The sequence below is a fragment of the Trichogramma pretiosum genome, unplaced genomic scaffold (genome assembly GCF_000599845.2).
Source record: "Trichogramma pretiosum strain Unisexual culture from Peru unplaced genomic scaffold, Tpre_2.0 scaffold54, whole genome shotgun sequence".
In the NCBI taxonomy this organism is placed as follows: Eukaryota; Metazoa; Arthropoda; class Insecta; order Hymenoptera; family Trichogrammatidae; genus Trichogramma; species Trichogramma pretiosum.
In genome coordinates, this window is record NW_019641628.1 from 917,951 (window position 1) to 944,934 (window position 26,984).

The 26,984-nt window shown below is 41.1% G+C and overlaps 7 protein-coding genes across 8 annotated transcripts; 3 read left to right on the forward strand and 4 right to left on the reverse strand.

Moving 5' to 3' along the window:
* Positions 1–3,067: 3,067 nt before the first annotated feature.
* On the reverse strand, positions 3,068–5,143 carry LOC106654271 (RCC1-like G exchanging factor-like protein). Its single transcript, XM_014374064.2, has 7 exons — positions 4,781–5,143; positions 4,403–4,666; positions 4,042–4,330; positions 3,799–3,971; positions 3,562–3,720; positions 3,226–3,485; positions 3,068–3,152 (listed from the first exon to the last, which is right to left on the reverse strand). The coding sequence occupies exons 1-7, from the start codon at positions 4,929–4,931 to the stop codon at positions 3,075–3,077; spliced, it is 1,374 nt and encodes a 457-aa protein (XP_014229550.1). The 5' UTR covers positions 4,932–5,143; the 3' UTR covers positions 3,068–3,074.
* Positions 5,144–5,980: 837 nt separating this feature from the next.
* On the reverse strand, positions 5,981–10,497 carry LOC106654306 (zinc finger protein 845-like). Its single transcript, XM_014374099.2, has 7 exons — positions 9,938–10,497; positions 9,310–9,846; positions 8,512–9,244; positions 8,194–8,416; positions 7,852–8,113; positions 7,109–7,777; positions 5,981–7,024 (listed from the first exon to the last, which is right to left on the reverse strand). The coding sequence occupies exons 1-7, from the start codon at positions 10,214–10,216 to the stop codon at positions 6,020–6,022; spliced, it is 3,708 nt and encodes a 1,235-aa protein (XP_014229585.1). The 5' UTR covers positions 10,217–10,497; the 3' UTR covers positions 5,981–6,019.
* Positions 10,498–11,468: 971 nt separating this feature from the next.
* Positions 11,469–15,407, forward strand: LOC106654272 (nardilysin-like). The gene is made up of 8 exons (XM_023459090.1): positions 11,469–11,539; positions 11,621–11,734; positions 11,822–12,017; positions 12,087–12,328; positions 12,416–13,477; positions 14,043–14,237; positions 14,329–14,462; positions 14,522–15,407. The coding sequence occupies exons 1-8, from the start codon at positions 11,471–11,473 to the stop codon at positions 15,405–15,407; spliced, it is 2,898 nt and encodes a 965-aa protein (XP_023314858.1). The 5' UTR covers positions 11,469–11,470.
* A 317-nt stretch (positions 15,408–15,724) lies between these two features.
* Positions 15,725–16,967, reverse strand: LOC106654333 (mediator of RNA polymerase II transcription subunit 8). Its single transcript, XM_014374143.2, has one exon. It carries the CDS (start codon positions 16,697–16,699, stop codon positions 15,920–15,922), a length of 780 nt encoding a protein of 259 aa, XP_014229629.1. The 5' UTR covers positions 16,700–16,967; the 3' UTR covers positions 15,725–15,919.
* Positions 16,968–17,095: 128 nt separating this feature from the next.
* On the forward strand, positions 17,096–18,595 carry LOC106654335 (mannose-P-dolichol utilization defect 1 protein homolog). The gene is made up of 6 exons (XM_014374144.2): positions 17,096–17,182; positions 17,290–17,392; positions 17,482–17,547; positions 17,623–17,755; positions 17,823–18,027; positions 18,098–18,595. Exons 2-6 carry the CDS (start codon positions 17,305–17,307, stop codon positions 18,338–18,340), a joined length of 735 nt encoding a protein of 244 aa, XP_014229630.1. The 5' UTR covers positions 17,096–17,182; positions 17,290–17,304; the 3' UTR covers positions 18,341–18,595.
* A 58-nt stretch (positions 18,596–18,653) lies between these two features.
* On the forward strand, positions 18,654–20,483 carry LOC106654331. The gene is made up of 2 exons (XM_014374140.2): positions 18,654–19,328; positions 19,400–20,483. Exons 1-2 carry the CDS (start codon positions 19,148–19,150, stop codon positions 20,461–20,463), a joined length of 1,245 nt encoding a protein of 414 aa, XP_014229626.1. The 5' UTR covers positions 18,654–19,147; the 3' UTR covers positions 20,464–20,483.
* Positions 20,484–21,005: 522 nt separating this feature from the next.
* LOC106654332 lies at positions 21,006–26,747 on the reverse strand. Of its 2 annotated transcripts, none has more exons than XM_014374141.2 (4): positions 26,442–26,747; positions 23,989–24,413; positions 22,339–22,595; positions 21,006–22,261 (listed from the first exon to the last, which is right to left on the reverse strand). In XM_014374141.2, the coding sequence occupies exons 2-4, from the start codon at positions 24,069–24,071 to the stop codon at positions 21,633–21,635; spliced, it is 969 nt and encodes a 322-aa protein (XP_014229627.1). In that variant the 5' UTR covers positions 24,072–24,413; positions 26,442–26,747; the 3' UTR covers positions 21,006–21,632. The 2 variants fall into 2 exon arrangements, with proteins under 2 accessions (XP_014229627.1, XP_014229628.1); XM_014374142.2 differs by lacking the exon at positions 26,442–26,747 and adding an exon at positions 24,494–24,665.
* Positions 26,748–26,984: the final 237 nt, after the last annotated feature.

Below are 26,984 nucleotides of genomic sequence, written 5' to 3' on the forward strand. Positions count from 1 at the left end.
CGCAAATTTGTAATTTTAAACTAATTTAAATATTTCAAGGACAATAAACGGATAGATAAGTCGGTAACTTCATTGTAAACAATATAATTATAATCAATTTTCAGATTGTCCTTCGAACACTGATCATGTTAGAGTAAAAGCATATTACTTTGAAGTTGTCTTTCTCAACGAAACAAGCTATAATACCAGAACATAAATTTTACTCTTTCAATCTCCGTAACCATAAATAGAAAAATCCATCGTTTATTTTAAGCCCCAAAATGAATAAAAGTGATGAGAAATCCGAGGAAATTGTCTTAAATGATAATTCAAGTGAACTTGCCAATGTTATTTCAAACGAAAAAAAATACGTTGGTAATATTTGTCAGGAGGTATTTACACTGGAATCAAGTATGATAACACGCCGAGACACAATTCACAAAGAACAAAAAGATTACTCGTGTGACAAGTGCGACAAGAAATTTGAGTACCGAAGTCATTTGAGCAGACACCAAATATCAGAACATAAAAGCCGCAACGATTTTCCATGCGACCAATGTGAGAAGAAATTTGTGAAAAAATCGAGTTTATTTACGCACCAAAAATTAGTACACAAAGATCGCGTAGATTTTACATGTGACAAGTGTGAGAGGAAATTTGAAAATAAATCAACTTTTCTCAAGCACAAAAAAATATTTCATGAAATTTTCAAAGATTATTTATGCGAAAGGTGCGCAAAGAGATTTGGAAATAAACGGAGTTTGCTTGTGCACATTAAAACAGCCCATGAGGGGCCCAAAGATTTTGCATGTAACAATATCGAGGAAAATTTTACTAAATCAAATTTGTTTAAGCGTCAAAAAACAGTTCACGTAAGTCACAAAGATTACGCTTGCGAAAAATGCGAGAAAAATTGTGGACATGAAGCGATTTTACGCCAACACCAAAAAACATTCCATGACGATCGTAAAGATTTCGAATGCGATAAGTGCCAGAAGAAATTTGAAAATAAATCAGATTTGTTGAAGCACCAAAAAACAGTACATGAAGGACGAAAAGATTACTTATGTGGCAAATGCGAAAAGAAATTTGGACGAAAAGCTGATTTGTTCGTGCACCAAAAAACAATCCATGAAGGTCGCAAAGATTTCGCATGCGACAAGTGCCAGAAGAAATTTGGAACTAAATCAGATTTGTTGAAGCACCAAAGGATAGTTCATGAAGGTCAAAAACGTTACACGTGCGACAAATGCGAGAAGAAATTTGGACGAAAAGCTGATTTGTTCGTGCACCAAAAAACAATCCATGAAGGTCGCAAAGATTTCGCATGCGACAAGTGCCAGAAGAAATTTGGAACTAAATCAGATTTGTTGAAGCACCAAAGGATAGTTCATGAAGGTCAAAAACGTTACACGTGCGACAAATGCGAGAAGAAATTCGGACAAAAAGCTGATTTGTTGGTGCACCAAAAAACAGTCCACGAAGGTCAAAAAGATTTTGCATGTGACAATTGCGAAAAGAAATTTGGATATAAATCGATATTGCTAGAACACCAAAAGACAGTACACGAAGGTCGCAAGGATTACTCCTGTAACAAATGCGAGAAAAAATTTGGACGATTATCGAATTTGCTTGGCCATCAAAAGAAAGTCCACGAAGGTCGTAAGGATCATGTATGTAACAAGTGCGAGAAGAGATTTGGAAGTAAATGGTATTTACTTTTGCACACAAGAACAGTTCATGAAGGCCGCAAAGATTTCGCATGCGACAGGTGTGAGAAGAAATTTGGACAAAAATCGCATTTGGATTTCCACCAAAAGACAATCCATGAAGGTCGCAAAGATTAAGCACAGCAAAGTTGCGAGAAGGAATGATGATAGTGATTGTAAATATGCTTATATACTTATACATATATTCTCCATAACTTCAATAAAACTTGTGCTAAAATGATTGTGTATTACCTGGACCTCGTGTGCAATAGAAACTATTATTACACTGATATTGTGAATTTTTTGGATTTCACGTACTGCTTATCGCTAATCTCCGTGACATTTCTGGGCTGCTTGATTGATGGAAATTGATAATAAATGTCCCATTGACAAGTTTTGATAAATTTGTGGACAGACTTATTTCTGCTATGAGGGACGTGACCGGTAATAACAAGTCGCTCCGCGACTTGACCCGACTACGACCCGACGACGGGGCGGCGAAACGACTCGCATACTCGAACTATTTGAAGTTTGCGCGCTCGAAAAAGTTGAGAGAGCTGCCCAGATATTGCGGACGGTTGTGCCGAGCACCTGTGCGACATTATGTCGAGAGAATTCTTGGAGCGCTGGACAGTCATGGAATCTTTATTGGGGCGAACGCTCCACTGGCTGCCGTTGGGCCTCGGTAAAAGATACACCGTGGCGTTACCGAACAAACAATTGTGCCGCGAAAAGATGAATGTCGTATTACTTTCTTCATTTATAGTGCTACATGTACCCATATTCTTTTTTACCTACCTGTTCCTTTTATGTTTGTATTTAACTTATTTAAATTAAATAAATAGCAACGACAGACACGACTATCTTAAGTAATGGATCTTAAATAGTCTGGCCTCCGTGAGATGATATGGTAATGAGTATAAATTTATTTATACACATATTCCAAATATAAATATTAAAGAAAAATTATTCTAAAGAGCGAATGAAACAGTTCAAATAGGCGAAAAAAAATCGCTTGTAATTAATCATTCTGTGATGATTTGAAGACTCTGTAATGATTTGAATTACTCTGTACTCGGCGTTGCATTATTTTTAACTTTACTATTGAGAATTAAATTTAGCTTTCGATCGATATCGTTGAGAGTTGCAATTTAACTTTCAATTGAATAAGTTCCATTGATTTGAATGAATTTTTAGTTAATTAAATACAACTCTGCTACTTACAGTAATTATAAGACACATGTTGTACAAATTTTACACTTTTGAATCATATTATTTCTGTTGATGAATCAATTAAAATTATATTTAATATAAATAAAAACAAACGTATTTTTCATATAAATTAATCATTTTAATAAAACCTTAACAGAGATAAAACATTTTTTTCTATGCAAATGGTTGACATATTGATACTGTATGGTCCACTCCACAAGATATTTTTTTCACCGCAGCTCCGATGCCAACCTATTTTTCAAAAAATAACAGTTCATAATGAAGTTATACACAAAATTGCCCGTTTATGAAACAAATGACTCACTTTGAAAGGAAAATATTGGTCGTCCCTGTGACCAAGCCCCAAGGCACCGTATCTGTTGCGGCCCCACATGAACAGATGTCCTTGATTTGTAATAGCCCCCAGATGACTAATGCCACAAAATATTTTCTCAACTTTGATATCTGGTTCATAGGCGTTAATTCCAAATAATGGTTTTGGTATCATGGTAGGCTTGAGTACTCTGTTGGCCTTGGGTCCAAGACCCAAGAGACCAAATCCCCAAACATATACTTCTCCTTCATCTGAAAATATTATTTTCATCTATAGAAATTGACACAAATCTTTATTTATTCTTGAATTATTCAAAAATGTCTGTACCGTTTAACACCATGCAAAAACTACCACCAGAAGCTATATCTTTTATCGAGCCAAGCTCTTCACAGAATTTTAATTCTGTAGCTATATTAATTTGTTGATTGTCTCCACAAGGCAACTGAGAATATTCTGCATTACCCCATCCAAACACTTTTCCCTTATCTAAAAATAATGTAATAAAAATTGTGTAAAAATTGCAGAAGTCATAAATTTAGAGGCTTGTGCATGGTTTTCAAATACCAGATAGTGCAAGTACGCAGTCAGCTGCAGAAGTAACTTTAATTATTTTTTCTCCGGATAAATCTCCTTTTACCAATGATGGTCTATATTCATTACGATAATGTGCCAGTCCAGTTTGTCCATCTGCTCCCCAACCAAAAGTATACACTTCTCCATTGTCTGTCAATAGCATGCTATAATCAAGAAATATAAATTAATATCAATGGTCAAGATCATCATCACATGAATTAAATTAAGAAATACCTGTGATCTTGTCCAGCAGATACAGATTTGATGCTACATCCTTTAATATTTGGTATATAATTTACAGCTTTACTTTTTAAATATTCTTCATCTTCTATAATAGGCCTGCCACACTGTCCATAACCATTGTGTCCTAAAGCATAAACACCTTCGTCTGTCAATACAAGTAAATGTGCTCTTCCTGCAGCCAAGCCTAAGACTTTAGCAGTTTTTCCCTTAAGTGGAAGGAATATTGGTCTAGGTTTGACAACAATGGGTATTTTTAACTTTTCATCTGTAGGATGATACCCTAAAATTTGAAACAAATGTTATTGAAGTGTCAAATTAGAACTTTATGTAGAATATGCAAAGTGTAATTTACCCAGTTGAGAGTCTGTATTGATACCGCTTCCATAAAGAATTCTGTTATCATTGGATTTTACAGCAAATGCTGTAAATCCATAACCACACACTACGTCTGTTACCTTGCAGTATTCTCCAAAAGTTAATCTGTGTGGTTTGCTGCAGTAACTTATGTTATTTTCAGCATAAGTTAGTCTTTTGACAGTGCCTAGAGCTCCATGCTCATGTAAACCCCAAGCATAGACTCTGTGATCACTTTTCTTAGTTTTTGCAAAGTCATAGACTAGAAAATTTTAATAGATTTAAATTTCTCACATAATGACTTGACATGAAAATAAAGGTAATATTCTATAAACATAAAAGAAACATTTCAGGATCCTGTGATATTTGTACATACCAGGTAAATCTTTTAATTTAAATTTTTTTGGTATTTTTTTTCGGGGTCTTTTATTTTTCTTCGTGGACTTATCTTTGGTCTTACTAAATTTTGGTACCACTCGTTTTGCAAAAATGCGAGTTGCAAAACTTCTACACAGATTAAAAAACATTTCTGACAAAATAATTTATCGGTTATAGTTCATCGTCTACCGGCTAGTTTATGTGACGAGAAATGTCGTCTGCCTGCAGCGCACATGTGTTTACAGATTTTCATCAGCTGTTCTTTGTCATAACTCACGACCACGTGAGAGACTTATTAAGTTGGCGAAAATAATTATACTATTTCAATTTTTTAAATCCGCAAATGTCTCAAACATTTACCTTTTACTTGCGGAAATTGTCCCTTTCATTATTTTTACTTGCGGAGGCTTTGTTCATTAATTATCTTTAATTGAAAAATTCCAAATTTTTTGCTTCGCTAAATTCTTTTTCGACTTTTTCTCAGCTCGTACATTAGTTAGAGTAATGATTTATATGTCATTAATTTACCTTTTATTTGCGGATTCTGACCAAGTTAGAAAATGACAAAGTGGTGCAAAAATAGAGAAACGCAAGTAAAAACAAATTAAAACCATAAAAATGTGCAAGTCGAGTATTAAACAGACTTGCTAAGTTAGCGAAAATAATTATATTCTTTTACAAGTCCGCAAATGGCTCAAAAGATTACCTTTTACTTGCGAAAATCGTCTCTACCATCATTTTTACTTGCAGAGGCCGCGTTCATTAATTATTTGCACCCTCGGGATTGAGTCCCACTTACGGATTTTTTAAATAAATTGACATTTCACAGTTATTAGGAAGTAATATTTTTATTCAAAAATGTATCAATAAATTTTTATAATCACCGGTTTTATATGAATACTGACAAATAGTACATCTATTTAATTCTTACTTTATAATATATTATATTGTACAAAATAAAAGCTGAATATAAAACAATTTTTTTTACATACATTGGTTGATTAGGATATGATTGCAAAATTTTTCGATCAACTCTTATCATCCAAATAAATATACACGTAATTTTGTAAAAACTTTACAATAACTTAATGAGCTAGTTATACGTTTAAAAAATTATTTGATTTATATACAAAATATATAACTACTTATTTTATACACAATAATTTTAATATACATTTTTAATGTAGTAATAGGAAACGCAGTTAAATTATTTAAAATCACAGAAATTTTGACCCCTTCAAGTTGTAAAAATTTTAGAACCTTCTGGTAGAATGGCATCCTCGTCAACTTCAGTCAAAGTTACAGAAAGTGGCAGTAGCAAAGGCATAAGTACTTCCTGAGAAACCAAGTGTTGTTGACTCATAGTACCATCAGGTTTAGTTATTGTTATAATATTCTGCGGTTTAATTATTTGAAGTCTTTGCTCTTGATCATGTTCAATTATTATCTGCTGAGTCTGCTCCTCCAAAGCTGTACCAATGATAATGTGCTGTTGCTCTGACTGCTGTAAATGCTGCAGCTGATCGAGATGCTGTTCTTGTTCCTGAACTGGATGCTGTTCAGATTGTTGCTGCGATTGAATCATGAGCCTGCTCGATGACGCTTGCAACAGGTTCTGCTTGCATCTTTTGCTATGAGCGTACCTGCTCCCATTATTGTTGAACGTTCGGTCGCAAGTGGGACACGCATAGGGTCTTTGACCAGTATGAATAAATATGTGCTCCTTCAATGACTTCAATCTTCTAAAGTGTTTTGGACACTCATTGCAATGGTATTTAGCTTCTCCAGTATGAGAAGTCAAGTGATTCGCCAGCGTATCAGCCCTGGCAAAGGCTCGAGAACAATATTGACAAATGTAGGGTCGCTCTTGCGTGTGGGTGCGCATATGCATTTTGAGATACGCATTCGTAGTGAAGGGTCTCGTACACACTTGACAAACGTAGGGTTTGATGCCATTGTGCGCTCGCAAATGGGCGACAAGAGTAGTGTATTGAGTAAAACTTTTCGAACAAACTTCGCAGAGATATCTCTTGGGATAACCTGCATCTTTTGGTTTTTTGGCGGGCCGATCGTGTCTGGTTATATGATTGTTCAACTGCTCTTCTTTAATAAAGCGCTTGGGACAGCGTGGACACTTGTACGGCTTGATCATATTGTGTTTAGCTACGTGTAGTTTCAAGTCCTCACGACGAGAGAATTTTTGAGGACACATGTCACAAAGATACTTTTTACCCTCATGGACCTAGATATAAAAAATTAGTTTAATTTTAGGAATTCAAGATGTATTTTCAAACAGAATTAAATTGAGATATGCGTAAAAAATTACCTGCAAATGACGTAATAAACCTTTGCGGGAAGTATATTCTTTATTACATAAATGACACTTTAATCCAATAATATCTGTTCTTCTTTTTCTTGGCATTTTTTCAATTTTTTTATCTTCAGTTCGGTTTTCAATATCTCTCAAATCTTCTTCGGTCAATATACCCTCAACAACGTGTTTTACTCTATGTTTTTTTAAAGCTTCGTTACTTTCAAAAGTATCTCCACAAAGATTGCATTTTCTCACTTGATCTGGATTCTTTTCTGAACATTTGTCATAGTGAGCTTTGAGTTTGTCCTTTCTAAAGAACTTGACATTACAAATGTCGCATTCAAAGTTTGGCTCGTCGTGCAGTAATTGATGTCGCAGTAATGACTTTTTAGTACTGTAGCGCTTTTTACATGTTGGACATTCGTGTAAGTCGACCGGCCAATCACCGCCAGTGAAGTTATCGTCGTCGTCGTCATCATCTAGATTTTCTCTGCTTTTCGGCACATTGTTAATTTCTTGTTGCTCCAAATGTTCTTGCTCTGCAGAAGCTTGCGTTTCGATTTCTTTATCATTCTTAGAATGAAAACTGGCGTGTTTGGCGAGACTCTGTTTTGATGGAAATTTATCATTGCATACATCACATGTATAAACTTTCGAAGTCAGATGAATTTTTTTAGGAGGCTGAAAATTTTTTTTTATTATTTTCAAATTTTTATGACAATAAAATCGATTAATAATTATTAGACAAATCTTACCGATCCCTCTATTTTAATGGAATTTTGCATGGGCTTTTCTTCCTGTTCTTCTTCTTCTTCTTCATCTCCTTCTTCATCACCTTTTTGGTTTAAATCGTCAGTCAGTTTATTGATAATTTTCTGAGCGGCTTTGGCTGCAACCCGCGTTAATCTTTTATTCGGATCGTACTCCTTACCGTGTACAGTAGTTTTATGATTAGTGGCTATCAAATGATTTCGCAGAGCTAATTCATTACCAAATATCTTGCCACATTCGTTACAACTATTGGGTTGAGAGAAAAAAATTACAATTTAAAAAAAAATTACATTTTTCAAGTCTTTTCATAATTAATTTTAACTTACCCAAAACCTTTCATGTTGTGCTGTTCTTGCAGATGTTTGTTCAAAGTATCTTTTCTGGAGAAGGTTTGAGAACATATTTTACAGCTGTACCGATGAGACTCCAAATGCTTAGTCAGTAATTTCTGTTGTGTGAAGAATTGAGGACAATGGGGACATTTTATATTACAATTTTCTGAAGCAGAGAAATCTTTTTCTGTCAAATACTTTTGATCATCAGAATTTTCTGGAAATGTAAAGGTTTTGCATTATTATAATTCCTATTAGAATTATATTGATTAATTTTCATAACTAGTTTTCATTATAAAATGATAAACTTACCAGGCAGTATGTACTCAATACCGTTGTTAGTTTCTTCTTTTGGAATTAATCCTTCCAAAACATGTTTGGATTTGTGCTCATTTAAGCTTTCAATTGAATCTTGCTCATCTCCACAAATCTCACATTCTATTTTGCCATGTGTTTTTGTCAAAGTCTGATCATTATCATTAGTATCGCTATCAAAATCTGTATTGATACTTTGATGATACTCGGAAAAATTCAAGATACCATCATCCTCTTCAAATGAAGCTCCTGAAAATTTTCCTTCCTCTTCGTGTTGCTTCAAATGTTTTTTAAAAGATATTATGTACAAATATTCTTTTCCACAATGTGGACATTTATTTTGACATTTGCCATTTGAAGGAGGTTTGTTTTGATCATTGATTTCTTGAACTTTACTTGCTACATCAAATGTTTTTCTTAATTCTTCATGAGAACTCATATGTTCTTTAAGTAACTCTTTTGATTTGAAATGTTTATCGCACACATAACACATGAAAAATATGTTATCAGATATTTTCACTTGCAACTTTTTTAATCGTAAACTGAGGTTCAAGTCTTCATAATAATCTTCTTCATTGGATTGCAAGCAACCTTCTTTTCCTTCAGATTGAATAAGTCTGTCATTTTGACACATTTGATCTGATACAGTTTCTGTCATTTTTGCATCAATCCCCATTTGATTATCAGTTGTCTCGTTCAACAATTCATTTTGTTCCAACTTGATCTCAACCTGAAATAAAAATATTTTGTAAAAAATGCCTAATTTTGAATAAAATCAATAATCAATAAGCCTACCTGTGAGTTAAAGTCTGAATCCTTGTGTTGAAAATCACAAACTTGTGACTCCATAACATAATCATGTTCGTGTATAGCCAGTCTTGTTTGCTCGTTCATTTCACTGAACATAAAATCCTGTAACTCTTGTGTCTCAAAAGAGTGATTATCGTTAGAAACCGCAATTTGCATAATTTTATGATCCTGCTGCTGATGCTGAATGTCGATATTCTTGCTTTGAATGTGCTGCTGATCATCTTGATAAGCTACACTCGTATGTTTATGCAATACGCTGCTTTTGCCATTGCAATCGTTGTGGATAATGTGGTTGTCCATGTGGTCGGTCTCTTGGTTCATGAACATATTTGCAGGGGTCATTACGTGATCAGCAGTTGCATGTGTCATGTTGACGTTCTCAAAGAAAAGGTCGGCCTTTAAAAATCGTTCCCTCAAAACGGCGTCGGCTTGCTGCACTTGAATCTTGAACTTGTAAGCCATATCGAGCTTGTTGCTGCAGTCCATGCAGATCTGAGCGGGCAGGCCATCGCCGGGTAGCATCTACATTTAATAACAAAGAATCGTAAGAAATGAATCTCTCGGAACGAGAGTGACGCAAAGTAAATTAAAAAAAAGAAAAAAAAAGCCTAACCTTGACGTTGGCTAAGCTCATAGCTTTGTCGGCCAACGACTGGTTCTCGTAAGCCAGGGCGTGAAAGATCTGGTGAACGGCCGGTTGCTCGACGAGGTCGGCCAAGCAGACGCGACAAACTCCGTCCGTGGAGTTCGCGACCGCAGCCAGCTGAGCGTCCAACGACGACGACGACGAGGACGTCGTCTCCCCGGGCGCGGACGTTCTGCAGACCACCGTCGTCGTCATCGTTGAAGAAGATGACGACGACGACGACATTCCCACGACGACGCCGTCCATGTTTACATTTACACTGCACTTTTACACCGCGCACACAGTTGCAAAGTATACGCGATCGGTTCAGTGCACCCGCGAACTGCACTGCAAGGAAAGAGGCTTCTCTCTCTTTTCCCCTGGCAAGTCCGACAGCGACTGCCCGTAGTCACCATAGGCACTGCATATAGCTTATCAGTGTTGGGTATATGATAATCATCACAATAATAATAAGCTGCTGCTGCGCGAACTACGCCTGCGATGCTCTCTGCACTTGCAATAATTGACATCGCGCGTAGTTTCCGCTTCGCGACGACAGGTGGCGTCGAGTAGCTCGGTCGTTTGTCAAATTGTATTTTGAAATGGATCGTGTGCGTGTATACGTCGCGAGATGACAGTTGTGGAATTCGTCGATCGTGACAGATGCATCATCATCGTTTACAATCGTTATTGCTCCATCGATTCGAGACGCGGCGGCGGCGTTGACAATGAGACATCGCCGCGACCACGGCATTGATCGTCGCGCACGTGCCAAGAAAAGAAGAAGAGAAAAAAGAGGAAAAAAAATAACCGACACTTAGAGCTCTCTGGGTGCGTGTTTATATTTACGCCCGCTGCTGCACAGTTCGATGATCATAGCTCGCGAGCGGATATCGTTCCTCCGCAACGTTTCTCAGTTAATTTCGTTCGATCGTCGTCGTCGCGTGGATCGGCCGTTTTTTTTCAGAAACGAAACGCGCGAATATTGCGAGTGCAAAAGTGTCTGTGTGAATATAAAAACGTATAAGGACGATGTCGAAGCCGACGGTGGGCAGAAGCAGAAGCACCGACAGCGAGGACGACGACGACAAGAGCATCATGAGCGACGGCGGCGACTGCCCGACCATCGCAGCCGACAACAAGCCGCATGACGATCGACCTTTCGAGTATTTGGAGCGACCCAAGAAGGCTCTGTGCGATAGAAAACATTATAGGTGCGTATCGCAGCTCCAAAATCGACTGCATATAATATGCAATGCATTACTTTTGTGATATGGTTTGTTTCGCGTAGAGCCATCAAATTGAAAAATGGCCTGACGGCGCTGCTCGTATCGACCTTGAACTCGGACGAGGACGACGAGGGGGAGGATCGTCATCGGGTGGACGCTCGAGTCGACTCTGCTACGGTGAAGAAATTGTCATGCTCATCATCCCTCGTTTTGTTGTTGTTATAATTTTTCACTGTATCACTTGCCTTGCTCGAAATGCGTGTCGTTGTTCTAACGTAACAATTACAATTCCATGCAGTTGGCCGAAAATTATCGTGATCGTGCGCCGACGGACGAAATCAACTGTCCCGGTGACGAGCGGGTGAGCCGAAAAATAATTATATATCTTTTAATAAAAATACGAAGGATAGTTTTTATAATATAAATAAATATAACGATATAGGCAGCTTGCGCGCTGTGCATCAACGTGGGCAACTTCAGCGATCCCCGGGAGGTTCAAGGACTGGCGCACTTCCTCGAGCACGTCATAAGCATGGGCTCGGCCAAGTATCCCGAGGTGAGCATCGTAAATAAAATAAGTACATATACACATACACTAGTACGTTAACGATCGATAATTAATATTCTAAATAAACTTATCCAGGAAAACGAATGGGACCGGTTCATCCGCGGCAGATGCGGCTCCGCGCACGCCGACACGTCGCGCGAGCGCACCAAGTTCCACTTTCAGATACACTCGGCGCATCTGCAACCGGCCCTCGATAGGCTGGCGAATTTTTTCATCGAGCCGCGATTGACGAAAGACGCGCTGATGCGCGAGCGCGAGTCCGTCGACAATGGTAAGTTGCGATCGCGTGCGCTTGTACGATGATTGATTTTAATTGTCTATATCTACATGTATACTACAGAATTCCACATGGACCTGATGAGCGACGGTAATCGGCTCAATCAGCTGGTCCGCAGCGCCGCAGCGACGACTTCCGCCGACCGGGACACGACGACGACGACGACGATGAATCCCGCGGCCAAGTTCTCTTGCGGCAACGCGGCCACCTTGCGCGACAGCCTCGATGAAAATAGCCTGTGCTCGTGGCTCAGGTCGTTTCAACAGCGACACTACTCGGCCCAGCGCATGACTTTGGCTCTTCAAGTATGTATTTATTTATTATTATTATCATCGATCCGATCGATTTGATTTATAACATTTGAATCGATGTATGATGATATTATATTTTAGGCTCCCCTGACGCTCGATCAGCTTCAAGAGTACGTCGTGGACAGCTTCGCGGACGTGCCGAACAACGGCCTGGAACCCGACGACTTCTCGAGCTTTCGAGGTATGCGCGCCTTCGATGCCAGCAAGCTCGGCAAGCTCTACGAGATCGAGTCCGTCGACGGCTCCTCGAGGCTAGAGATCAAGTGGATCATGCCTCCTCAGACGGCGGAGCAATGCGACGGTCTGCGTTACGTCGCGAGGCTTTTGAGCCAGGAGGGCCCGGGCTCGTTGAGTCATCATCTGCGCCAGCGCAAGCTCTGCCACGAGTACGAGGTGAGCCACGAGCAGAACTCGGTCTACTCGCTGCTGGGCCTGAGTCTCGGTCTGCGCGACGACGACAACGACGACGATAAAGACGACGACGTGGTCGGACGAATCCTCGAGGCGACGTTCGCCTACGCTGCCCTGCTGCGCAGGCTCGGCCCCCAGCGGAGGATCCACGACGAGATGCGAGCCATCGCTGAGTACAAGTTCGAGTACGGCGACGAGCGCGAGGCATTGGCCCACGTGCAGAAACTCTCGCTCAACATGCAGCTTCACCCGGGGCGGCCGAGGGACTACGTGCGAGGCGACGAGCTCTGCGGCCCCTACGAGCCCGATCGGCTGCGAGACTTTCTCGAGCAGCTCAGCAGGCCCGAGGCGTGCCTGATCGTTCGGCTGAGGAGCGGCCCGTTGGAGGAGGAACATCGGCTCGAGGAGCTCCGGCTCGAGCCCTGGTACGGCTTCGGCTACGCCGTGTCCCAAGTGCCCGAGACGGTGCTGCGCGGCTGGCGCGATCCGCCCGAGTCGCTGGTGCGCGAGTTCGCCCTGCCCCAGACCAATCCCTACCTCGTCACGGATTTTCGACTGATCGGCGGGGCGATCTCGAGCGCCGAGGATCGACCCCCGCGACGAGTCAGAAACTCTCACGGCCTGGATCTGTGGTACAAGCCGGACGCGACGCATCGACGGCCAACCTGCTCGGTCTACCTTCATCTCGGCATTTCCACGCCGCTACGATCGCTTCGCTCGTACGTGTTCCAAGTATTTTACGTTTTTAAAGTCAATGCGAGAGAGGAAAAAATTGTTGCTTCCTTTTCGTACAAGACTCTTTATTTTTATGAGAAATTATTAAATTTTAAGTGCTTTGGATTATAAATCAATGTAAAACTCTTTAAATTCGATCACATTAGTTTTAGCTCCTTTTCGTGAAAGTAATTCATACAGAATAATTCTCATGTGTGTTTGAAATGCAAAATATCAACTCAATGCAATTTGTAAATTTGAATTTCATAAGTGTAATAAGGATTGACTGTGCTAGCATGGAAAAACAATTTATCGTCAAAACTCTAATTTTGACGAAAAAGTGCCCTTACTTATACAATTATCTTCACTTTGTCACTTGCAGATTTACAAAAAAAAGATACTCGCCATCTAGCGGCGGTTGCTGGTTTTAATTGTGATTGACTTTTCATAATATATAGAACTAAATCTTTTTTGTTCATCCTCCGCCTTAAAAATAACGTATTCTATTACATTTTCAGGCACTTTTTGTGCAGTTGATACAAAAAAATAAATCAGTACAGGGATGTCTGATTTCATATTAAAGGTGCGCATGAAATCGAAGGTTTTATCCTCGGATATTTTTTGCAGACACGTAATGCTGCGCCTGTACGAGATATCCATCCACGAGATGATGCTGGGCGAGCTGTGCGACGCGAAGCGCGCCGGCATCTCGTGCGGCATTTTAGCCAGCGAGTGCGGCATCGTCATCAAAGTCTACGGCTTCAGTCAAAAAGTACCGGTGAGTATAAACAATTATATTATATTAAATAAAAGAAGCAATTTCGAGCTCGGAACATAATCGAAAATTATCTCTTTGCTCTATATCGCAGCTGCTGCTGGACGTTCTCGTGAGGAACGTCGCCGATTTCGCCAAGACCATCAACGAGGACGTGTTCGACGCCGCGAAAATCGAGCTGGCCAAGTACTACTCCAGCTGTCTCTACGATCCCGGTGCTTATGCTTGGTAAGAGCTGCGCGCGTATATAATATTTCACCGCGACTTACATCGCAATTATTTCACAGCGAGATTCACTCGAGCCTGTCAGGCCAGTCGCTCTGGCTGTCGTCGGAGAAGCGCTCGGCCCTGGAGCGCACGCGTTTCGAGCACCTGGTCGACTTCGCCAAGCAGCTGTCGCGCCAGGTCTACGTGGAGGCTCTTGTCCAGGGCAACGTGACCCCTCACGACGCCCTGGCCACGGTGCTGCGCTCGTGCGGCCATCTGGCCAGTCGCGTGTTCTACCGGACGCCAGCCTCGACCGATCTGTACCAGCCACTGCGCCGCCGACTGCCCAGCAACGATCGGCTGTTCAAGACCAACAACAGAAATCCCCTGGACGTCAATTCCGTGGTGATGAATTACTACGCGACGAGCGCCATTCCGCCCAAGCTGTCGCTCTCGCTGGTGGGCGAATTTCTGGAGATGCTGCTGCAGGAGCCGCTGTTCAATCGCATCAGGCGACAGGAGCAGCTGGGCTACATCGTCATCTGCACGGCCAATCCGGCGGGCGTCATCGTCACGGTCTACACGCCCGCCTACAAGTACTCCACCGAATACGTCGATCGGCGCATCGATCGTTTCTTTCGTCGCTTCTCCAGGCGGATGCGCGACCTGACTCGCGCCGAGTTCGACGTGCTGCGCGACTGCTATCGCAGAACGCGACAGATCGAGCCGCTGAATCTCGAGGCGGACGCCGACAAGTCCTGGTACATGATCAAGAATCGCGTGCAGCAGCTGCAGCAGCAGGGAGGCGACGACGACGCGCTGAGGCGATTCGATTTCGCCGCGTTCCGCGACTGGATGGTGGATTACACGAGCTGCATCAGGAAGTACAAGAGGCTGAGCGTGCAGGTCGAGGGCAACTTCGACGAGTCCTGCTCCGAGGACTGCGACACGCTCAGGATAACGTGAGCAACGAGTTGTGCGCGGTTTTTTATTGTATAATGCGTGTGATCGATCGAGTGTGAATGTATTTTTTTATTCATTGTATGATTTTGTGAGCGCGTGGGTTGAATGTTGCGATGCTGTATTACATATTTCTTGATTCATTTCTAAAGAGGATGAGGTATAATTAAAGTACATTTACTTTTACAAATTTACAATGGAATTGAATTTATTATTCTGTATTTATAAGTACATTTGAATTTTAGCCAAATTATCAGATACATTTGAAAAATCACAGAATCTCTCTGAAGAATTAAATAATAAGCTTTGTTCCTTTAATATTGTTTTTTTTTACAACAAATGACTACAAATTATCATTCTTCTGCCTTGAATAAAGACATTTTTTTTAGAAAAAAAGTAATTATTATGAATTTATAAAAATTATAACAAAATTTAATAAGATTATATATTTTACTATGTTTGTATACTTGAACTCGTAACTTAAAGTAAAATAAAAATTATTTACACATGTTTCCCTATTATCTTCTATCATAAGGAGCCATTGTTGAAGCAGCTTTAATGTTTGTTTTTATTGCGCTTACTGCCTTATTCATTTGCCCAACCATTTGTCCTGGTACAGATCCAGACGGCTGACCAGCGGGCGACCTACCCATTCCCATTAAATTATTGTTGGCTTGATTTAAAACAGGTTGAACCATTGGCACATTTTCTGATTTCAATCCTTTTCCACTTCCGATAGCGTATACAAGTACATGCGTATCTACTGTACTGCTGGTTGCAGGTTGTGATGTTCTTGAGCTGGTTTCACTTTCCCACTCTTGTTTCGCCTTATCAGCTATTTCATGGATGTGATTGATTATTTTACCAAACTGAGCGACTTGCTTCTGTTGTGTGTCATATGTAAGATTTCCAGTTTTGGGTTCATAAGAAGCAATCTTCTGCTCCACCAATGGATCTGGTTTTGTTCTTAAGTAATCAGGTACTAAATCATGTGCAAAAGTACTTATTCTACCTTCAGTCATTTGCACGAGTAGTTCATCTCTTACTGGAGTTATCAGTAGTGGAAGTACACTGAAATTTCTTAACAGTGGCACCTTTTCGGCAGAGAGAGATTTTGAAACACTAGTCAAGTGACCTGATAACAGAGCAAAGTTATCGAGTAATCCTGGCCAATTCAATGAATCGCCATCGTGTTCAATTTTAAAAATCATCGAAGAAATTGCTTCTTTCAATTCATTGATTCTGAGCTGCACGGAGCCTAGAGTAGTGTCTAAATTTTTCTCATCTCTGGCGTGCATTTTGATGATTCGATTATTTTATCTTTTTTCAAGCTCGAGATATTCCTTTTTGTTCAGACAGGCAATAATTGAAGCTAACCTGCTTACCACTGGCACGCTATATAAGTACTAATCTTAAACTAGAACTGAAGCCTAAAATCTTCACATCACCACTAAGAGCACAATTATTTAGTTATTGATTCAACGAACAAGTAAACTTGATTTATCGTTCGAAAATATACTGTACTTTATATTGTTTACACGCGTTATTTGACACTTCTGCTGGCTTCCAGCGGATTACTGTACATAAAACTAATCATGTAGTGTCGGCACTGTGCGGACATGTGAGTAGTTTTACAATGGGCGCTCGATACGATTGAAGCGCGCGCACCTTGCACACAACGACAGATAAACAGTCGACGCATGACGTGTTTTGGAGTCGTCGTGTCAAAGACCGTGGTTGCGGCTCGCTGACGTACAGTATCAAACGATTTTGAGCAGCAAGTAGGTATCATCAAGCTTATCGTCTGTCCATTTCTGCGGGATAGACATTTTTACACAGTTGATCGTCGTCGTTGATTAACCCGCATTTTTTTATTTTATTTTAACAGAACAAAGCCGTAAACATGGCCAAGTACCTGCACGACTTGGCATCGTTCGCCTTCACAGAGCAATGCATGAAAGAGTACTTCCACGACTTGAACTTCGCCCATGGTAACTTTTTACAAAATTTTTTTCTATCAATTTTTTTCTATCAATTTTATATCTATCGTATGTCATCTCAATGACTTTTACTTTTTTAGTCGGCTGCTTCAAGGCAACATTGAGCAAATTTTTAGGATTGGGAATCATTGCAGGCTCGATACTAGGTTAATTGAATTTAAGTACTTTGTTTAAACAATTTTGAATTAAAATTTTCATGAACGTATGTTATGTTTTCTCAGTCAAAGTACCGCAGTTGTTGAAGATTTTCCATGGAAAGAGTGCTAAAGGAATCAATGTGGCTAGCGTTTTGCTGGATCTGTTCGCTATCACAGCAATGGGTTCTTACAGTTATGTCAGTGGCTTCCCTTTCAGGTAATTCAATAGACATATGTTTCATTTAAGGTCATGAATTGAATAAAGCTTACTCCATTACTTTCAGTGCTTGGGGCGATGCTGTATTTTTAGGTCTGCAAACTGTAGCAATAGTCTATCTGGTTATGATGTATAATATTGGTGCATCAATCGCTACAGCATTTTTGGCTGCGTATGCATCTGTGATAGCAGCAGTTGCAATGAATATAGCTCCTGCTGAGCTTCTTTGGTATGGACAAGCTATGAATATTCCTGTTGTTTTAGCTAGCAAGGTAAAATTAAACCATTATAAACAATTATGCGTTGGGTCGTATGATATTAAAATGATTTGTGATTTTCTAGCTGATGCAAGCTTACACAAACTATTCCAATGGCAGTACTGGCCAATTGTCTGCTGCTACTGGCTTCATGCTATTCTTTGGATCACTTGCCAGAATATTTACTTCTGTACAAGAAACTGGAGATTCCACAATGATCCTTTTGTACATCTGTTCGACTGCAGCGAATGGAGTTATCGTTTCGCAACTCTTGTACTACTGGAACGTTCAAGAGCAAGCAGCCGTCAAGTCAAAGAAAAAGAAGTAATCTGCATTTTAAAACGAGCACTGACTAATTTGTACCATTCCACGTCATTGTTTCATCGACAATGGGTACAAATTTTCCTATTGTCAATTTAATGCCCATTTCAAGATTAGCAATGATAATAGACATGCAATTATACGTTTGTAAATATCTGTGAATAATTTTAATTGTCACGTTTGTTTATTAAAAAAAAAATATATTACGCTATTCATCTCCATTGCGGGATGGTTCAGACAATAAAAAATGTTTTAACAATGACTCAGAGAACAATATTTTATTAATTCGCGATTACACGACGTCGTTGGAAGAATCGAAATTATTTATCGACGCTCGCCAGAGGGCATGCTCGATGCAATATAAAACCGATCCGCGATCGAGCGGCCCGACTTCTCTCTCGACTTTGCATACTCTGAGCTCGATCGTGCAGTGCACTATTCGTTGGGTCATAAAATATCTATATATTGCATGCCACCACACCACACGATCTACGTTGCACATATCCTCGTGCGCGCTGCGCTGCGTATTATGTGTATATGTACGATATGCAGTCGTGTAGTCTCTAATATATAGAGCTAGAATCAGTCGGGAGTCTCGATTATAACGAAATCGTTTCTTATAACGCGCGCGCGCCTCCTCTTTTACCGCGACCTACTTGCGCCGTGCGTGCAGCAGAGCGACCATTTGGAACGCATTCATAAATCGGCTTTTTACGATAACGATTATTTGGCCCGCGCGTAAATGAATGGTCGCGATTGTATACTACCAATATTTATCTTTACCTCGAGAACCGGTTAATCGGACGAATCGACGATGAAATGTTGCGTCAAGGGCTGCAAAAATTTGGTTAGGTTTCAATTTCCTCGCGATCAAGAGTACCAGCGGCGATGGCTCGAAGCCATCAGGCGACCCAATTACGTGCCGAGGAGAAAGAACGGACTGTGCCTCGATCACTTCGAGCCCGAGTTCATCGTTACCGAGAGTCACTACAAAGGTACCTATAATATTCAAATCATCTATCCAATATCCAGAAACAAACTTCTATTCAAAATTGATTATCGACAGGCATTAAATTGGAGAGACTTCGGCTGAAAAAAGATGCAGTCCCGACGCTCTTCGATTGGGATCCTCAGCAGAGCGACAAGATCGTTAATTCACGTTGTAACTGTAGCAGCGGCGGTGCAGGCAAGGTCAACAAACAGCCGAACGGCAAGAGTCAGAAGATCACCAAAAACACGCCCGTCATTCTCTGTCACTCATTTTTTCAGAAAGTAGGAAGCGATCGTTGCGAGGCGCGAGTTCTATCTTTGGACGAGCGAGTTATCCTTGAGAATTTGGACGTCGGAGCGAGTTCCGATTTGCCGATATTGGCTGTACAAACGAACGATTGTTCGTCGGCAAAAGTCGAATACATTTTTGGACAGGAGATCGATAATTACGACGATGCATACGCGCAACAAGTGGAACTTTACGAGGAGATCGTATCGAATGGTAAAAAAAGTGACAATGATTCTCTCGTCATGCGTGATAAGATGAAAATTCTTGACCATCAGGATCACAATTATTGCGCGAAACCAAAAATATTAGACCAAAGTACGCAAACTTCCTCCTGGGGAAGGTACAGAATTGAAGATATGTTGAAAGATCCAAGAGGATTGTTCCAATTTACAGGATTAGAAAATCCTCTCAAATTTACAAATGTTTTTAGTAGTTTAAGTTCAAAAACCCATGATCTGCAGAGCAGAGTTCAAGACGTGGGAGATCTGTCATTAAAGGACCAATTATTTTTAACTTTGTGGAAGTTAAGAAGATATCCCTCAGATTGTGAACTTAGCAGGCATTTCGGTGTTTCGGAGAAGGCTGTTGATAATATTTTTCAGACTTGGATACCTTTAATGGCCAGTCAATGGTCTAAGACTGATATCTGGCCTAGTGAACAGTTGTCTCAAATAATGAAAAAAGACACAAAAGTTACCAACTCAAATATCAAATTGCAGCAGTTAATAAATAAAATGAAATATTACAGAATTTTATCAAAAAAAGTCAAGAGACACATTTCTCAAATAAAAGAAATCACTGGTATATGTGCAACACTGTGTGTTTTTAATAATCATAAGTTGTTCAGTTAATAAAAATATATTTTATTTGTGGTAATTCAGTTTATTTACATATTTAACAATAATTTACTCTTCGTAGTTCATTATTGTTGCGATTCAAAATGTAGTTTTGCTTGTTGTTGAACAAATTCCAAATGTTTGTGTTAAAAAGTTTTTTTTTTTTAATAATTTCATCTTTGCAAAATGCAGAGATACAACTTTTGTAAGAAGAGAGGCAAATTTTTCAACCATAACGTGTTAAAGAAGTGAAAAATGCCATTCTCACTTGTTATAATTATATTTTGCTACAAATTGTACTAAATTTTTACAAGCAATATAACAATTACTTGCTTCAAACTTCTCTTTGAAAACTATCACTTTGCATATACGAGTTTTATTCATTATGGTTACTAGTGTAAGAGAAAACTTATGTAAGTTAAAAGCATTTTGAATAATGTTGGTGTCGATATCTAGAATAATAGTAAAGATAAAAACCGACACTATGACGATGCTATATTGCACAGTTAAAAATGAATTCACAAACACTAGCATTTGGTAAAATGGTATAAAAATTGTTCAACTCAAGTTTAATACTTTATTGTAGGAAACTTTAATTATAACAATACTTGAATAATTCCAGTAAAGCAGCTCTGGAAGAGAGCTTTGGATCAAGTAAATAAGTCTAATTCAGAAATTTCATTGTACAGACAAATTGATATCAAATAATTTCGCAGCTATAAAAAGTATGACAAAATAATGCATTACTTGATAGTTGTTCAATGATAGTATACAAAAAAAAATCCATTTGCGAATAATCAGTTTCTGCATTTAACATGAAAGATAAATAAAGAATAAATCTTGAAGTTAGTGCTACTCGATCGGACAGCTCGAAAAGAGCCAGTCGTTAAGCGATCGTTTCAAAAAGAAAAAGGCAAGAAACTATAGTCTGTAGAATGTGCGAGTCGAACGTAAAAGCCGTCGACGCGCGCATATATAGAGATGAATCTCACAAAAACTGATCTTCGCAAAACACTCCAGCACCTTGGTCGTAGGCTTTGAGAACAGCGTCTAGATTATGGGGTATCGCGTCGAGAAGTCGAATCGTATATGAAAAAGATGATCATCGCATCGCGTCGTCGAAACGATGAGCGCATAGAAGAAAATGGGGGGCGAGGATCGACTCTAACATCGAGCTCTTCTATTTACATGGACGTGGGTGTCCAGAAGTTCATCTCTCTCAATTCGGATGGATTGACCTTGAGTATGCTCAACGACGCGTTATTCTTCTCGGCGCCGTCCTCCTTGCCCAGGTAAGTCAGATTCTGGGACGAGATGGACTTTTTGCGACTGAACGCGTGCGCCGGCACCTGGTCCAGCTGCGACTCCTCCTCCTCGTCGATCTTTTTCGGCGCGATGAATTCGCGCGACTGGCCGAGGATGCTGCTCAGCAGCCAGCCCTTGCGCTCGCCGTCGGCGGCCACGTAGGCGCCCCCGTTGAAGTAGCGATGGCGACGGCGCGTCTTGGGCGAGCCCTCGGGCGTGCCCGCGGGCGACGTGAGCGGCGTAGCCGGCAACGACTTGCTGACCTTCTGCTGCTGCTGCTGAGTGGAACTATTGGCCGCGGAGTCGTTGGATGATGGCTTGGAGCTGCCGGAAGCGGCCGCGGAGTCGGCCGAGTTGGCTTTGCCGAACTTGGACGACACCAGCTGGCTCGCCACGCTGACGATGGATCGGCCGCGGTCCTGGGTCGTGCTGTTGTTGTTGTTGCACGACGACTCGTCGTCGCTGCTCTTGTTAGACTTGTTGGCGAGGACGATTTTCGGCTCGCACACTGCAAATGGAAAGAAATGAAGTTAGTTAATAAACGGCCGGTACATAAAACGATGAAACAAATTGCAGTACAATTACCTCGATCCGACATGAAGGGTATGAAGGATTGAAAGGCGAGCGGGCCCCGGCTGAAGCTCGTCGTCGGTGTCTGTGTCATCTGCGCCGCCGGCTGGGTAACGCCAGCGGCCGCCGCGGCCTGGCCCTCGTTGAACTGTCTGAAGCCCTCCTGGGCGTTGTTGGCCGAGGCCTTGAGCTGCTCTTGGTGCTTGGCGTAGCGTATGACGAAGAAGTCGTCGTCGGCCGGCGGACTGAAGGCCGTCTCGCCGTAATCGTACCTGCGTCAAAAAAAAAAGAAGATAGAAACAGTCAGTCGGTTGTAAATTGTATATGTAATAAGCTGAGTGCATTTCGCGTACGTATTGCATTATGTATAAACGACAAGAGCGATAAGCGCCGACGCGCACACACAAGATGGCAATAGCGTATAATATAGCGCTTGGGAAGTTTTGTATAAGTAATGATGATATATAAAATAAAATATGTGAGTAACGAGACGCTCCACACACACACACACACACGCATCATTTGGCGCGCGCTTGACAATTAGATATCATTACGCAACGTGCACAGAGTCTGTGCCGTCTGCGCTGCGCGATTTTCGTATTCGTAATATCAGCCAAGCGGCGCGGAAAATACGATACGCGGCCCATCCGTGCCTGCGCTGAAAAGTGCAGTTCTTTGTTTCGCGGCGCGCGGCGGCCTCTCACGTGCAGCAGCGCGAGATAAAGAAAACGAAAAGTTCAAGTATAATATAATGTGTCTCACGCGCCGACATGTGCATTCAACCTGAAGCGTCCGAGAGAGCTTTTGCGAGCTTTTTTTGCTCTTGTAATATATTAATATACCTAAGTACACCCGCGCGCACGCACACATATACACGTCTTTGACGAAAATTCCGCTGCTTTGGCCAATTTACGTAATTGGGACGTTGAGCGTGAATCGGCGACTATATACCAACGCGTTATATATCTATACAGATGAAGCTCGTTTAATTACAAGCTAGATTTTCTTTTTAGATTCGGTCACGAGCGGAGAGCGCACATTTCGGGTTTTGGTACGTGTGCAATAACTTTTTGGCCGGAGTATGTATCGCGTGGATGATATAGATGTATAGAGTCGCTAGAGGCGCTTCTTTAGTGTATTTACTAATGATGAAGAATTGTTTCTACGCATGTATGATTTAACTAAACAACACTTGGAATTTTCTTTTCTCGAACGATTGGAAAATTCTGTGCTGCATCGGGTTTCGAGGAACGTCACGTTTCAATAAAGTCGAATCATTTCGTGCGACGATTGTAAAATATTTTTCAAGACGAAATCACGAGAAAATAATGTCATTCAGATTTTTTTTCCGCAACTATACGTGCTTGAATTCGGCGTTTGAATTCGACTCGCCGATTAGAACTTATCGTTTATTTATTTTCGGGACGTATATATAAACACACACGCGCTTGTATACAAGCAAACATTTTCGACACATGTTTTCATTCGAGCAAGCGGTGGCGGCACACGGCGTTTATATACAATCTATAAACACTATCGCGATTACGCGCCGATTACATACCGTGTAAATACCGATGTGCAAAAGATTTTTCGAGAAAAAAAAGCGTAACAACAACGATAACAATAAAAAAAAATTGTAAATTTTTCTCTCTCTCTCTCTCTTACCTCGTATCCACCTTTCCTTTCATCCACTGCGGCAAGAAGGTAGCCTCGCCGATGGATCTGTCAACCGGACGCGATGAACCCATTTTATTGTTCGATTTATAACTTTTTGTTTAAATCGAAAGACACACGCTCTCTGGAATCCAGCAAGTGTCTAATTGAAAAATCTGCTTTCTGCTGCGTTCAGAAGTGCGTCTATGCTGCTGCTGCTGCTGCTGCGTTCACTCGCGACGATATACTGATCTCTCCGCCGAATACGACGACAAGAGAGTCAATTGACCAAAGGATGCCTCGCCTGGAGTTGGTGCGAACGATGCGTGGTGCACTCTACTGACCAAGTTGGTGCTGGTTGTTGTTGTTGGTGGTGGTAGGGGTTGGAAAAGACTGGGCTTTTCTTAAGAGTTCGAAGGTATGAGCATTCTCGAGATCTGTAATGACAGCAGACATAATAGAGATTAATGATTGATCGGGGCTGTGTGTAGGTCAGGTTCAATCCGGATCAAGTTACATCTAGATATGTACGATAGAATCCAAGAATCGTAAAAACGACGTAATTTCCGGACGCGCTCGCTAGACTAATTAAGTCCGACGCACACACACACACACATGAAGCAATTATCATCGCGGACGCATTTTATTCTAAAACTCTGCTTATAAAACATTTTCACTCGATACGGCTTCGTTCGCGATGATGTGTTGGTGTACCTTAATATATAATAATAATAAAATACGAAGAGAGCAGCACAAGCGTCAGAGAGTCGCGCATGTAACGGGATTTAAAAGGCAAAATTGCGTCAGCCAGTAGCAGCCAGTGTGTGCTTGTATGTACGTGTGTGTGCAGGTGTATATGTAACAAAGAGGTAGGGGAGACATTAGACAGCTATTTGACACCGAGCCACTGATTCTAATGTCTGTTTAGTATTACATATATACAACGGACGCGTCTCTTTTGGCCAGATGTCGGTCGTTTTTCTTTTGTACACGATAATGCGCGCGGAGCAGCGGCACGTTGCAACGAAACGTGAAAAGTGAAAGTATAATAGGTGTACTATAGATGAAAGTATAATCGAGAATCAATTAGTCTTATCTCCGAACGCTTCGAGGCGGGTATTTCCCTAAAAAGATCAAATGCTTTTTTATTGACCCCGAAATTGTACGACAACAAGAGTTTAACTCGTTGATGACCAAAACACATGTATCATAGCCAATCTCGTCGCATTAATCGCTGCTGCTGCTGCTGCTGCTGCTGCTACTGCGCGAATAATATCGAATGGAAAGTAAATAAAGTTTTTCCAGTAAAAAAGTGGAAAATATCCACAATCGACAAAACAAGAAGAAGCACCCGTATAAACTCTCTCGAGAAGTATAGCGGCGACAAAGACGGTGGAGTGTGACGCACACGTTGTTAAACAACTAAACGTGTGCCGCTGCTTCTATCATCGTCGTCCGTATACATAGACAAACACATTATACGATGCGCGTGACTCTCGATCGAGCTCGCGACACGAGTAAGTTTCCGATAGAAAATAAGACAAGTAGAAGAGTTTACAAGTATTATGGTAGAGGGAGAGCAGCAGCAGCAGCAGCTCCTCTATGCTTTGCATATTATGTGTGCCTTCGTATATATACACGAGAGAGATGCCAGCTGGCAATTGCATCATGCTGCAAGAGAGCTCGAATCTTTTTCTTCTCATCTTTTTTTTCGAGGTATTGTTCCCACCCACTTGTACCCAGACGCACGCGAGAAACTGACCAGCGATGCATACTACGTACAAGAGTATAATGATAATATGAGGAAAGAGGAAAGAGCTCTCTCTCTCTTTGTTGGATGCGCTTGCGCGCGTGCTGCAAGTTGCTCAGCTGCACACCGACACACGCGAGCATGTGTATATAATATATATGTGTGTGTATGTGTGCATAAAAAGGCTTATCAGCTCGCGGCGCGCGGACACGCTCGCGCCTCTCTTTTTGTATATACAAATGGATGATAGTTTTTCGGAGCGACGACGAGGCATGAGCCTATATGTCATGTATACAAACAACGTCGCTCCGATCGCTCGCGAGCTGCCATTGCTCGTCGTCGTCGCTGCTGCTTTTATTATTGTGTTATGCGTATGTATGTATGTACATACATATACGCACGAGAGACGACGACAGCTCTTATATACTACATTACTATATACTCTGACGCGCGTTAAAGAGAGCGAGAGAGATCGAGCTCGAGAGTCGAGCCTCCATTGTGGAGATTTCGTATTACTCACGTTCTTTCTCGCTTTCTCTCTCTTGCACGCACCGTCCATGCGCGCTATGTATAGTATGCGACGATACGTATGATTCTTTATGTACAGCTATACATAGGCATCACAGAGACGGCAATGGGAATTGTTCAATCATTTTTTCGCAAATATTCTGCAATTGATAAAAAAAAGCAAGCTTCTGTGTGTATCTCGACTCACCCGACTTTTTCTACAAACGATCGATTCGACGATATGACCACCCATAGTGTTGTAAATGTCTAACAGTCAACCAAGTGCAACGACAAAAAAGTAACTGACGGGGCCCCGAACTCTGACTGATCCACACACGCACTCACTGTATTAGCAGCTACGCCACAAACTGTCTCTGTATATATATACACACATATATATGTATATAAACGAGAGACGACTACCACTACTCTCTATGTATAATAAAGCGAGGAGGAGAACGCGCGCGCGCGACGGCTTGTGCGACTGCGAAGCGAACTAATGTTCCTGGCCAGCCAAGCTCGCGAGCTCCGAAACGCGTATATACTTCGTTGTGGAAGTTCTTCGTTATATGCACGGCTCATGCGCGCGAATTCCCCTCTACTTGCGAATATATGAGTCGATCCGCGACCCAACGCCGTTCCTGGGATTTCCAACTTTCCTGATGTTACGTATACATGTATAGCTGCGGTGATGATAAATTTTAGAACGTAGACGCTCTACGTTGCGGCCGTATCGTACATGATTTTCGGA